This window comes from Eubalaena glacialis, chromosome 4 (assembly GCF_028564815.1).
Source record: "Eubalaena glacialis isolate mEubGla1 chromosome 4, mEubGla1.1.hap2.+ XY, whole genome shotgun sequence".
NCBI classification, from domain to species: domain Eukaryota; kingdom Metazoa; phylum Chordata; class Mammalia; order Artiodactyla; family Balaenidae; genus Eubalaena; species Eubalaena glacialis.
In genome coordinates, this window is record NC_083719.1 from 34,122,440 (window position 1) to 34,136,881 (window position 14,442).

General features: G+C 40.0%; 1 protein-coding gene across 1 annotated transcript in view; it reads right to left on the reverse strand.

Moving 5' to 3' along the window:
- MROH2B (maestro heat like repeat family member 2B) overlaps positions 1-14,442 on the reverse strand; it is a 59,881-nt gene that overhangs the window by 24,059 nt on the left and 21,380 nt on the right. The window contains exons 18-24 of the mRNA XM_061188937.1: positions 11,230-11,337; positions 7,935-8,051; positions 5,234-5,341; positions 4,531-4,683; positions 2,196-2,222; positions 1,351-1,470; positions 1,061-1,140 (exon numbers count right to left, since the gene is read on the reverse strand). Of these exons, the coding sequence (XP_061044920.1) occupies positions 1,061-1,140; positions 1,351-1,470; positions 2,196-2,222; positions 4,531-4,683; positions 5,234-5,341; positions 7,935-8,051; positions 11,230-11,337 (713 nt within the window). The remainder of the gene's footprint in view (positions 1-1,060; positions 1,141-1,350; positions 1,471-2,195; positions 2,223-4,530; positions 4,684-5,233; positions 5,342-7,934; positions 8,052-11,229; positions 11,338-14,442) is intronic.

Consider the following 14,442-nt stretch of genomic DNA (forward strand, 5'->3'; position numbering starts at 1 on the left):
GGAATATTGTTCAGCCTTAAAAAAGGAATGAAATTCTGATTCATGCTACAACATGGATGGACCTTGAAGACATTGTTCTAAGGGAAATAAGCCAGGTGTCAAAAGATAAATACTGTATGATGCCACTTACATGAGTTACCTAAAGTATAAAATTCACAGAGACAGAAAGTAGAATGGTAGTTGCCAGGGCTGGTGGAAGGAGGGAATGAAGAGTTGTTTAACGGGTACAGAGCTTCAGTTTTGCAAGATGAAAAGAGTTCTGGAGATTGCTTTGCACAACAATGTAAAAGTACTTAACACACTGAACTGTACACTTAAAAATGGCTCAGATGATAAATATGTATATTTTACCACAATCAAAAATAAAAAAATTTAATAAAAAACGACTGTTGTCTGTGAAGAGTTGGTAATAACATTGGAATATGTAAGATGAGGTGAGAAAAAAAAACAGGATAAAAAATCATATGCAGAGTAGAATCTCAACTCTGTAACCAACATGGAAGACTAGAAATAAAGACCTGGAAATATACCAAAATATTGATAATAAGTGGGGGGGGGGGGGAGAATTGGGATGATTTTTATTATTTTTAAAAACTTTCTATAGTTTCCAGGTTTTAACAGTGAACTTCTATTTCTTTTACTGCAGGGGAAAAATATTATTTTAAAAACGTGCTTAAAATTATTATCTTCTTCAGGCTTATTGCTGCTAACCAAATTAGGGTGTGATTAAGGGTTTCATATATTTCTAATGGGAAGATTAAAATTTGCCTACAGGCCAAGATAAATTATTTTTGCACAGAAATTTCTGTCCTCATATATCAATGTCTGACTCTTATAAGCAGCTCCGCTAGTCCCTGTGAGTCAACAAATGATCAGGCTCTCAGTCAATTCTGTCACTCTGGAAAGAGAAAAAGCCCCCATTTGAAATAACCTATTGATGAACTGAGTTCATGTTTGATCGGTGCACTAGAGTCTGCACCGATCGATAAGTCAGTTGATCAGAATGAGGAGATGGGGGAGTAAATATTTTTTCAATGAGAACAAGCAAAAAATTCTCTACCTGAGGTATCTGATGGCGATTAAGGCTTTCCACCGAACAGGGCTAGCCAAGGAATCCAGGGGCTCATCCCTGATGAAGTCCTGCAACACAGACAAGGAGGTGAACTGTCTCAGGAAGGACCAGGGGAGTTTCTAGACGCAAAGAGGTGGAAACCTCATTGGACCGTTGGGCACCCTCAGGCAGAAATATGGCCAAGGTCTGTTCTTCGGGACTGGCGAGTTTTACCCATTAGCTGCACTCTCGGTAATGAACTTCTCAGGGTCTTGCCCATGTCCTCCCTGCACACTCACCAGCATGTAACCGAGCAACACCTCCTTGTAGGAAAACTTGAACTTCTCATCCTCAGCATCTTGGACAGCAATGGCAATTTCCGTGATACTTCTTATAAAACTCATCTGCAGATCCATGTCCTAAAGCAAAATGACTCACAATGCAAGCCAGGGTCTTAGGCACCACACCTGGTTCTACAAATAGGGTTGAAATATGTGCCCAGACAGGAGTGACACTGCTCCTTTTGCCATCTCCACCTTAGTCTCGGATCCAAGTTGCAGGGAAGTTGAGAAACTAAAGTCAGTCTCCAACCCCTCCAGCTCCCACCATAAATTGAGGTTTCTCTAGAGCAGTGGCTTTCAAACATTTTTGATCAGAAATCAAAATAGGAAACAGTTTACAATTCTACCCAGTACTTACATGCACAATATAGTGAATATATATATATAAAATACATAACTGAAATAAAAGTTTTATGATATTTATTATTGCTATATGTAATATACTCTTCTATTTCTCTTTTATTTCATTACAAACATTTTGCTGGTTTTGATCTATTAGATATATTAAATTGATTTCATGATCTACTGGTGGTTTACAACCCACAGTTCTAAGAACACTGTTCTAGTTTACAGTCTAACTTCCAAACCACCTAGAACCAAATACAGCTCCTTGTTCTGTCTTAAATTAGACTCAGGGTTCCTGGCTTCAGAACTGGATTAATTAGTTATATTTTGGGATCCTTTCCTGTGGAATCAAATCAAGAGAACATTTATGCTTACTGTACTTCCAGGGAGCATGATTTGTATTCAAATATATTTATACTCAAACACAGGTATTCAAATATATCACATATGCTGCATACCTTGTTCATCACAGCCATGCCCAGAACCTGAAAAAAATCAAAGGCAGAAGGAGACACTAGAGCAGCAGTTAGAGTTCCCTCATCCCAACAAAAAGACCCACCCATTAACCTGAAGGACAACAGTGAAGCAGGATGTCGAGTCTTTCCAGCTGGTGGCAGCTGTTGCCTCCCTCCCCCAGTTTCAAAGGGAGACGCTGTACACTGGTAGATTCTTTGCCCTGGGTGAATCATGACTAAACTACAGAAAGCAGCATAAATGTGTCAAGCCTTTGGGCTTCAGGCTTCTCACTTTAAAGAGGCTCTATCAGACTTTGGTAAGAAAAAGGGTATTAAGGCTCTTGGCAGAAAGAGCGGTGAAAAGTTATAAAATGAAAGTTAATAGGGCAGCTGACTTTGGAGTTGAGATATAGTTAGTTCTGCGACAACACCTTTGTTGAAAATGCAAATTTGTTCCAACGAAACTGATACATGAGGGAATACTTTTAGCATATTCTGAATTTTGAGTTTCCTTATGCACAGTTTTGTCCGTGACAGCAAAAAGGTGCAACAGTTGAACTGAGCCGCCTAGGAAGACTTGCGCACATACCTCGAATATCCGTCAGCTGCCTTCGTTTACTGTGTGTGGTGAGCTGCTGTCATTCAAATCTGGCATTACAGCTGTTTGTCAGATTTCAGATAACCCTCTTTCCCACCACCATTTCATAGTAGCTCATAAATTGCACAGCTGACTTCAGGTGTTTTTCAAGGAAACGTGCCATCATTTTTTGGTAGTATCTATATATTTCCTAAATGTTTTTTAAATTACTTTTGAAAATTTAATTCTGGGTTTTTTTTTAATGTGTCATTGATGGGGTTTTTTGAATGTTGTTCCCCTCACCCCATTTCCCCCATAATCCCTGTGGTTTTTCTGGTACTGTCTTGTGCAAATGTTGCCTTATAGCAGAACTGACCTCAAAGTGTCCAGTGATCTTCATCTGAAACATCTTTGTCTCTTTCCTTTTTTATTTTTATAATAATTTTCCTCAATGATGGACTAAATATTAATGTAACATAAAACTTTGAAAATTGTGTTTTCAGTTCTCATCATTGCTTATCAAATTTTGGGTATGTCAGAATCACTTTTTGAGGAAGGTGTTAAAATTACAGATTCAGTGATCCATCCTTGAAGACTGATTCATTAGGGATCTCTATTTTTAACAGGCTTTCCAGGTAATTGTCATGCAGCTGAGGTGTGGGGATCACTGCCCTACATCCTTCCACTAGCAGGTACCTATATGTACAATACCGTGAGCTCCCTATGAGTCCATTCTTCTCACATACACACATGAATAAATGTCAAGGGCACAGATTTATCAAACAGGTGGTTTATGGAGGACACAGAAGAGGAGATAAAGGAACATAAAGTACAATCCCTAACATCAAGGTGCTGTCAATCTAATGGGAGAAGCAGATGTGCAGGTAATCAATGAAAACCCCTAAACCTGGCTGTGAATAAGAATCATTCATAAACCTTTAAAAAATACAAATGGCAGACCCCACCCCAGACTTACTGAGGCAGCCTCCCTGGATAATGAATCTGGGAAGCCATATTTTAAACTTGATTGCTAGGTGGGTCTTAGGTGGCTAACTTGGTACTAATCAGCAAAATGGCTGAACTGACAACATGTAGAAAGCATTTTATTAAAGATACAAAAAGTGCTATGGGGGACAGAAATGATTGGATGAATTCCAACTCGGTTCTGTGGTTCCGAGGCAGAAGCATCCTTGGCATGTTTGAGGGGCGTCAAGGATGGTCAGCGTGGCTGGGATGAAGGTGGAGGGGGAAATTAGTACAACTTGAGGTGGATTGAGTAGATTGACAAGTGATGCATTTTACTCACTTAAAAATACATAAATGGCTCTTACTATTTGTGAGGTACTCTTTTAGATGGCTTATAAGTATTACCCTATAAAAGGTTAAACAGCTACCATTAGCAACACATCAGAGACTATTACAGGGAAGTAATAAGCCAGCTGTCCTAAAGTAGTACAGGAGTCATTGCTTTAAGTTTAAACGAGGGTGAGATCATGGCGGGTACAACTGGTCTAGGAAGGCAACACGGGTGTGGTGGGATGTGAACTGCCCAAGGTCTTAAGAAAGAAACAAATCACTCAACTCTGTTTCATAATAAAATGTTCTCTCTCCATAGGTTCTCATCCTCCAAACATACTATACCATACCCTATCTTTCCTTTGATCTGTATCCTTTGAGCATGAAGATTTCCAAGAGCTGAGTCCCTCCAAGTTTTGGGAACCCCAGCCTTGGAAATCGAGGTGGCCCTGTGTTGGTCGTTACCTGAGAGCACTGGCCATAAAGAAACAGGACTTGGGATACAATGTCTTGATCAAGCCTGGTGAGGAGCTGCCTCTTGGGAGCATGGAGGGCCACGGCTCCATAGATTAGCATGACATCAGTCTTGGTCAGGCTCTTTTTCCCAGAGAAAATACCCTGAAGAGGAGGAAAGAGAGACATAAAAAATATGACTGAAGGAGTTTCCTTTTCTCTCATATTTTTTCCTAATTCTATGGGCCACTATGGGGGTTAAGAAATGGGACTGAGATTATTACTATTAGTCTAAAGCTGATACTCTTGCCGATATAAATTTAAACACACAGTACGGTGTTGTGGATCTATCAGGCGTTAAGAGAGGTACCTGTGAGAAGGCTTGCATTACTTTTTACTCATTAAATCCTTTTCCTTTAGGGGAAGCAGAGTGTACACAATGGAAACTGTCCATGAGGCCTGAGCAGCTGGGACAAACCTAGGCACACACGGAGTTCCTTAGGGCCTCCCAGGTCAGCATTAGTGACAGAAAGTGGAGGAGACTTGTTACCAGCTGGTCATTCTTCAGGGCTTGTGTTCGGACAGTTCTGACCTGGAATAAAGACCTGGGGACGGGAGCAAGTATAATACGGAGAAAGGATATTCACTGAAGGAGTCAGTGTCATTTGCCTTTGCAATGACCCAGGGCTTTGGAGGAAAAGATTCTTCTTTTTACCTTGCATCGATTCATGAAAAACTTTTCCCGATCTTGGAATGTTTTAAGAACTTTTAAAACAATTTCAAAGTGGTTCTCGGCACAGTATCCTAAGATAGATATTAGTCCCTAAAATCAGAAAAGATAGGACATTTTGAGTTTATTCATCTATTCAACAAATATTTATTGAGCACCTATTATGTGTCAGGAACTCTTCTAGGTGCAGGGGATACAGGATTGAACAAAACACATCAAAACTCCCTATCCTTTTGAGTGTACAACCAGGGGAAGTCACGGGGAAGTGACGGAGAAGTGACATAAAGTGAACACATAAATTTGGTAAGCATGTAAATGTAAATGTATAGTATGTCAGAAGGTGATAAGTGCTATGGAGATAAGAAAAGCAAAAAAAAAAAAAAAAAAAAAAAAAAGAGTAGAAGCTGCACATTGGGAGGAGTTGGCAATATAAATAAGGTGCCCAGAGAAGGCCTCAATACAGGGTGACATGGAGAAGAGTCCTGAAATAAGCAAGAGACTGAGCCATTGGACTACCTGGGAAGCAGAGTTCTAAACAGATAGAGTAAGTACAAAGGCCCTGAGGTCTATCGAGGAGGGCAGAAGGAACAATCAAGGGGAAGTGCAGGATGAGGTGAGAGAGGAAGTGGGGGTTGGTCTGAGTAGGACCTTTCAGGCCACAGCCAGTAATTTGGATATCTAATCTTAGACTAGTGGGAAGCCAGTGGAGGTTTTTTTGAGCTAGAGTTGACTGTCGTTTCTATAGGATCCCTCTCCTGCTGAACCCTTACTATATCTCAAGTGGCTAAAATGTTGAAAGCTGGTAGCTCCTGTTTCACGCTCTATGGTCATATTTCCCCCTTGCCCACATTCTTCCCACCTGTCTTGCTCGAGGCTCACTTCACTACTGTACCTTCATGGCAGTTTGTTTATGAGTCCTGTTATATTTCATCTGATTGCATAACCCTGCTAGAACCACCATGACCACTGTCACCAAGGTCTCAACCAGCACTGTCCTTAGTCCTCAGATACCAGGCCACATACTCTCCATTATCAGAAGATGCCTGGAAGAGATCTTTAAAGGCTTGTGGCCTGATGTCTCTGTGTTCCTTGGTCATGGCCTAAGATATAAACCTCTCTGTGTCTTTCAGCCTCTGGGTCCTGTCACCCCACAGTGCTCTGTGTTTCTCCTCTCCCAACCCATCTACCTAACGTCTTAACTCCTTCCCCTACTTTTCCACTTATGTCCCACTGTCTTTCTATCATGTAAGTCTGGCAAAACCCAAGCCCTGGATAAATCTGACTCCCCATCTTGACGATCACCTATCCCTATACCTCATCTGCAGGAGGCTACTGGAAAAAAAAAGTGACCCCACTGAGAAAATAGGTGGCAGTAGAAGATGATTTCAACCCCTAGCGGGGCCCTCAAATCTGCACAGATGTCCTACATCTTTCCCTGAGTCCATTTTCTCTCTCCAGTTCCTCACAGTTGCAACCTTAGCTCTTTTCTCCTGAAACTGTTCACTAAGCACTATCCATGAATAAGAACTTTGAGAAGGGTTCTATTTTCCCTTATTTTACTTGGAAGAACCTGAGGGATGTAGGTAGCATGTTGTAGAGGCAAGATTTGAATCCAGCTAGTCTGACATCAGAATCAGAGCTCAGGTGTCACCTGAGGGAGAGAGTCATGCTCAGGAGATGGACGGCCAGCAGGCTCAGTGAGACTAAGAAAGTTACGTGCTAACACCTTACTCATCCAGAGGTCATTCACTAAGTGACTTGAGTGTGTGGGACACACTCAAGAACTTGAAGTAAAGTTAAGTAAAAGAGGAATTTGAGAAGCTCAAAGAATGTCACAAAGTTCATCTTTTAAAATTTGTGAATCCCTCAGACCTTGAATGACGGCCATATTGTATGCTTATATCTGAAATAAACTGACATTGTTTCCTAGCCCAGAGCAGAACTAAAAGGGCAATTAGGATGGGAAAAATGGTGCTAGGAATAATGCCAATGAGAAATGTGAAGACTGAATATCTGAGAAGGAAAAAAGAACTAAAATAGCAATATAAAAACAGTTTCAAAAGTTCAGTAAGTCTAGTGGTTTCTAGCCATTTACGATGGGGAAAGGACCCTAAACATCTGAGAATTTCTGAGAAGAGTATATAACAATACAGACTATGAAAATTTATTTTTTGCTAGCTGGTCTTTATTAGCCTTGGAGAGTTTTTTTATTTTAAACAGACATCCTCTTTTTTCTCCCACATTCACATATGCTCTCCAGCTTAGGCTAGGGTAGGGAAGAGGCAAAAACACTCTGCAAAAGCTCTCCAGGTTATACTTATATTTTCTCTAGGTGGAAAACCAATGGTATATAAGCTTACTTTCAGCTTACAAGTTTAATGATTTTGATACTTACAATCATACTCTTAAGTTGTAAAGCCAAGGTCAAAATATATTTAAAATACTCTTGTTAAGTAAGAGTGATTAAAATTCATTTTTCAATATTTTCACAAACCTGGTTAGATAATGAAGCATTGATATTTAAATAAGGAAGTTTCATTTTTCTGAAAAATTCTGTTGGACTCTCTTGAATGTATGCATGGATAATTCTGAATAAGTAAGACATTAACATAAGGACTGTCAGAGGTTTTCCAGAGGGAATTCATTATCGTTGTCATGAGAGGAAATTGAGAGAAAGGGGTCCCACCTGGCGTTGATCCCCCAGGTGGTTGGGAGCAACCAGAGATTCCTTAATCTGTGAGCTTACAAAGTCTGTGTCTTGGCAGGATGCTAAGGTGGTTCCCAAGGCTTTCCAAAGAAATTTCTGGAAAACAAAGGACAAGCAACACAGTTAAAGGTTGGAAAGCAAGACTGATGAAAAATGGAAAGAGTTAAAACAGTCATTTGAAGAAAAGACATTGAGGTAACTTACGACTGCTTACTAACCATGTACTTTCCTATATTATCTCTTCTTCAAAGCGTTCCCCCCCGCCAAGGCTCTGTCCTCTACCTGTGTTCTTCTGTCCTCCTCTATGCCATGTGCTCCACCATCATAATACCTTTCACTCTCTACTGTAATTTTTAATTTTCTTATTTGTCACTATGCTCAGAATTTCAGTTCTTGGCTGCAGAGGGTCTTATTGATTATTTCCAGTGGGCAGTTACTGGTAGCTAATAAGTGCTCATTGCATTAACACGCTCAATAAAATTGGGTTATTTTGAAGATAACGTCATCAGATATTCTCAAACTCCTCAGTATATTGACTTAGTTTATAGTTTAGGAGATTTAGCATATAGTAATTTTGAAAATAATACTTTGTATTCTCTGCTATTATCTCTCTCCCAGGAGTAGAGTGAGTTGTCCAGAAGTGCTGCCAGAATGGTATTAGGAGTGAAGAAGAAAATTCACATAAGAACTTTTACACACGCATTGTGTCTTTAGTAAGGAACTCTAAACTGGGGAGGGAAAGCACCCCATGGAGGAACACTGGAGGCGGAGCATGTGGGGAATCATTCTGTGGCTTCCACTTCCCTTACAGGTGGTGAGAATGTTGGATTCATTATGCCAGCCCTACCCTGGTTACTTCTGCAGTGTCGGGACGGAGAAAAGGCAAGTAGGTAAGTCGTGTCTTCCTGTTATCTTCTGTTAGAGGCCACGTATGATGTAGAGCTATGCCTCGAGGTGTGGGGCAGCCCCTCAGTGGCTTGTGTTTGAACAGTATAGCACACGCCTGGATGTAAACAGGTATATGAACATGTGGGTATATACAGCTATATAATACCAGATTGGCATCTCTTTATTTAGACTGTCCATCTTGTTACACACAGGAGAGTAAAGTGGCCAGTTGGAAGTCCACTCTAAGGACCCTGCAGAGTTCCAAGGATTGTAGCTATGGAGTGGTCATTATTGATCAGAAAGGATGTATGGCACAGGAGGAAAGGAAAATCTAGTAGTAACAAATAAAGTTAAATTAGTACATTCAGGAGAAATTGTACGCATTAGTCTGACTTGGGATGAGAAGGGGACCTAAGGTGATAAAACAGGTGGAAGAACTACCAGAGTAAGAGTAAAATCAGAGTAAGACTCTGACAAGGTAGCAGCCACTTCACTCTTGGTTGTCCAGGCAAAAGACCCCCATGGTCATGGAATCATAATGAGGAAAACTGTTTACAGCACTGGAGTAAATATTAATTAGGGTCAAAGCTGCTAGAGTCTATTTAACTCCATCTTGGGAGAAAGACAGGAAAGAGTCTGGAAAAGTCTTGTGCTGAGAAAAAATTGATTTGATCAGGGGGAAATATGACTTACATGTGAAGGGCTAGCTAGCCTCAGTGGCCCCCAGTACTGCTGATCTGTTGTTTCTCTGCTGAATTTGGTCAGATTCAATGCATAGTGCATTCTTACTTGGGGACTTGGCTAGGAATCCCAGAACTCAGAAACCCAGAATTGGGGAAAATAATGTCATTGATTGCAAAAATAGCCATAACCTTTCTATCCCACCTCTATCCACGTCTCCCTGCTATGGGAGTTTGCAGCTCTTATCAAGACGAGTCTATTTCTCCATTCCTTGCATCTGGGCTGGTCTTGTGACTTGCTCTTGTCAATGGAATTGGTAGAAGAAATAGTATGCCCCTTCTGAGCTTAGACCTCAGGAGACATTGCATACTTCATCGCCCCCACCGTGAGAGCAAGCCTGGGCTAGCCTGCTGGAGGATGAGGGACTGCAAGGGGCAGAAAAAAGCTGTGCTAGTTAAGATCATCCCAGACCAGCCAATCCCCAGTACACTGCAGTGAGGCTAGTTGAGATCAGAAGACTGCCCAGTTGAGCCCGACTCAAACTGTCAACTTGCAAAATTGTAAGCTTACTAGGTGCCTGTTATTTTAAGCCACCAGGGGTAGTTTGTTATGCTTCTAAAGCTAGTTGGTACACTTACTTTTCTGGTGTTAAGTGTAAAGGTTGAGAGCTATCTAAGCAGCTCATCGCTTGAATTGCTCTGCCTACTCATACAACCATCATCTTGGACTAATCTTGTGGGTTTGGAAGCTGTTGGATGAATGGTACTACATGAGATGCACAAGGCTAGTTCGTGTATAAGAAGATGAGTCATTGCTCACCAAATCTTCCTGATGGGTGTGTCTGCAGGCTGGATAGACCAATTTGGAGAATCAGTATTCTGTACCAAATTAGAGAGTCAATCAGTGAGGGGAGTTTTGAAAATTACATAGAAGAGTTGGAGGTTGCTAATAAAGAATTTGTGGGAAGAGACACTTAATACTGGGAACACTTAATGACTTAGGAAATGTTTTTTCAGGAAAAAAAGAATTTAGGAATAATATAACCACAATGATAACCACCATCTACTTTTTATTGAACACACGCCATGTGCCAGGCACTTCACTTGGGACTTTATATACTTTATCTCATTGAACCCTCAAAACACTACACTCCTCAGAGGTAGATAAAATTTCCATTTTGTTGGTGAGTATACTGAGGCTCCAGAGAGGTTAAAAAATTTACCTAAAGCTACATAAGCAGTAAGTAGCAGAAGCTGGATTCAAACCCCATTTGGAATGGATGGTTACAATGTGGAGAGTTTGGTAGAGGTCATGTGGAGAGAGAGGAATGAAAGAAGTGGCCTTTGAGCATTCTTTTTTTTCAAGGTTTTAAAAAATTGTAGTAGATTATTTCTCGTAGCCAGCCTCACAAGACTGGCCCAATGAAAACCAAGATATAAGCTGCATTAAACTAGTGCTATGGTAGGGGCTGCTATTTGCCTTCCAGTATCGATTTTTCTTCCTTCTCTAGAACAGAACCCCCGAATTTTAGTTAGGCATGTATTTACCTTGAAGACACTATACACGGCAGTTTTCCTTGCAGATAGATGTGGCCCTGTAACTTTTGGTCAAATGTAAGGTGAAGAGAAGGGAGCATTTTTCTAACCATTTCTCCCTCCTTTTGGTCATAAAGTAGAAGCTAAGGTCTCTGAGCTGAAAAACCAACCTTCTCAACAGAGGTATTGCCATAACTGTCCATTTGCTGGTTGAAATCCCGACTCAGTTGAATGGTCCAGGCTACGTCATTGATCTTCCATAACGACTCTTTCAGCAACTGTTGTAGGAGGTGAAAGTCAGATACTAATGTGATGGTTTAATGTGCTTTCTTGGTGCTTTTTTGTTACAATGTATTCTAAAAGTATAAAGTATATATTACATGGGATTATTCCTTTTCTCATAACAACCTGTTCCAAATTCCCATTAAGAATTAGATGTGCAGGAAGGGCAAGTAACTCCGTGTAAGTGCCTTCCTTTTTCCTTTTAAATAAAAATTGCCGAAAAACTTAACATAGAAACTCATCCAATCTGAAACTTAAAATTGAACTTAACATATTTCAAGGTTTGGGTAGATTTGGAAAAAACTCCATTTGTCAAAGTTAGTTTGCTTTACACCATACTAAGAAAAAGGGACATTTTTGGAATAGTGAATTAAATGCCTTGAAGAACCAATTAGATATACAAGCACAAGTTGCCAACTTCAACTCAAGTAGTGAAATATTCCTAATTTCATCAATTATTTTGAGCCAGAGCCACAGTCAGTTGTCTGAACCCATGTCCCTCTTCATTGAACAATACATAAAAAAGTGTTTTTGTCTTTTTGGAGGACAAAATCCATTCGCAATTTCTAAAATCTACAATTTCTCCTGTGTTTTCTCTACCTTAAGCTTAGAAAGAACACAATGTCAAAACCAATGAAAAGATTTGTATTCATTTTCTTAATAAGAACTCGTTCAGTGGATCCTTTGAAGAGAAAAAATTGTACAACCTTGGCAGTATAAGGGAAGAAAGCAAATGCAGACAGTTTGGAAAAAGAAGCCAAGAAGTATACTCAAGATTGGAGGAAGGAAAAGAACTGTTCTCAAGGCTTCTTGAGAAAGAACCTTCCTTCCTAGTAAGAACAGTTATTTTAAAATGGTAGCACGGGGGCTTCCCTGGTGGCTCAGTGGTTAAGAATCTGCCAGCCAATGCAGGGGACATGGGTTCAAGCCCTGGTCAGGGAAGATCCCACATGCCACGGAGCAACTAAGCCCGTGAGCCACAACTACTGAGCCTGTGCTCTAGAGCCTGTGGGCCACAACTACTGAGGCCACGTGCCACAATTACTGAAACCCGTGCGCCTAAAGCTGGTGCTCCACAACAAGAGAAGCCACTGCAATGAGAAGCCTGTGCACCACAACAAAGACTAGCCCCTGCTCGCCGCAACTAGAGAAAGCCCATGCCCAGCAACAAAGACCCAATGCAGCTAAAAATAAAAAAAATTAAAAAAGAAAAGAAAAGAAAAAAAAATGGTAGCAGGGGAAAATAAGATAAAAATTTTGAGAGAGGGAGGGGAAGATAAAAGAAGCCTGAATATAGGAGGAGAGGTGGATCCCAGAGTTAAGGACCAGGAAGCATAGAGCCATTGCTTTCAAACCTCATATGGGATAAGATTCATTGTGGGTATCATTAAGACCTGTGAGCTCGCAGGTACCCCACCTAGAGATTCTGATTCTGGAAGGGGGGTGTTGGGGGTGGGGTGCTGTGGAGAGGTCACTGAAATCTGACATTTTAAAGAAACCATAGTTCACATGAAAAGATGCTCAACACTGCTAATTATTAGAGAAATACAAATCAACCCTAAATGTCCATCAACAGAGAAATGGATAAAGAAGATGTGGTACATATATACAATGAAATATTACTCAGCCATACAAAAGAATGAAATAATGCCATTGGCAGCAACATGGATGGACCTGGAGATGATCAAACTAGTGAAGTAAGTCAGAAAGAGAAAGACAAATATCATATGATATCACTCATATGTGGAATCTACTTTTAAAAAAAAGGTACAAATGAACTTATTTACAAAACAGAAGCAGACTTACAGATATCAAAAACAAACTTATGGCTACCAAAGGATTTGGGGGGGAAGGAGAAGGATAAATCAGGAGCTTGGGATGAACACACGCACACTATTATATTTAAGATAGATGACCAACACGGACCTATTGTATAGCACAGGGAACTCTTCCCAATATTCTGTGATAATCTATATGAGAAAAGAATCTAAAAAAAGAATGACTATATGTATACATATAATTGAATCACTTTGCTGTACACCTGAAACTAACATAACATTGTAAATCAGCTATAATCCAATAAAATTAAAATATTTTAAAAATCTAGCAAATTTTATAATCAAATTCTTCAAAAACATTTGACAGGTAGTTTTTAAAATATAAATTTAAAAACCATTAAAAATACACTGAGCTTTCTCTAGAAAAAAGAGTTACCTATTCTATAATAAATAGTAATAAATACAAAAAAACCCCACAAAAAAACAAAAACAGACTACAATGAGGTACCACCTCACACTGGTCAGAATGGCCATCATTCAAAAGTCTACAAATAACAAATGCCAGAGAGTGTGTGGAGAAAAGGGAACCTTCCTACACTGTTGGTGGGAATGTAAGTTGGTGCAGCCCCTATGGAAAACAGTATGGAGGTTCCTCAGAAAACAAAAAATAGAATTACCATATGAGCCAGCAATCCCACTCCTGGGCATATATCCAGACAAAACTATAATTCAAAAAGATACATGCACCCCTATGTTCATAGCATCACTATTTACAATAGCCAGGTCATGGAAGCGACCTAAACGTCCATCGACAGAGGAATGGATAAAGAAGGTGTGGTACATATATACAATGGAATATTACTCAGCCATAAAAAAGAACAAAATAATGCCATTTGCAGCAACATAGATGCAATTAGAGATGATCATACTAAGTGAAGTAAGTCAGAAAGAGAAAGACAAATATCATATGATATCACTAATGTATGGAATCTAAAATAGGACACAAGTGAACTTATCTATGAAACAGAAACAGAATCACGGACATAGAGGACAGACTGGCTGTTGCCAAGCGGGTGGGGCTTGGGGGAGGGATGGAGTGGGAGGTCGGGGTGGGCAGATGGAAGCTTTTATATACAGAATGGATAAACAACAAGGCCCTACTGTACAGCACAGGGAACTATATTCAATATCCTTTGATAAACCGTAACAGAAAAGAACGTTAAAAAAAAGAATGTATATATATGTATAACTGAATCACTTTGCTGTGCAGCAGTAATTAACATAACATTGTAAATCAACTATACTTCAATAAAAAAAAAAGAA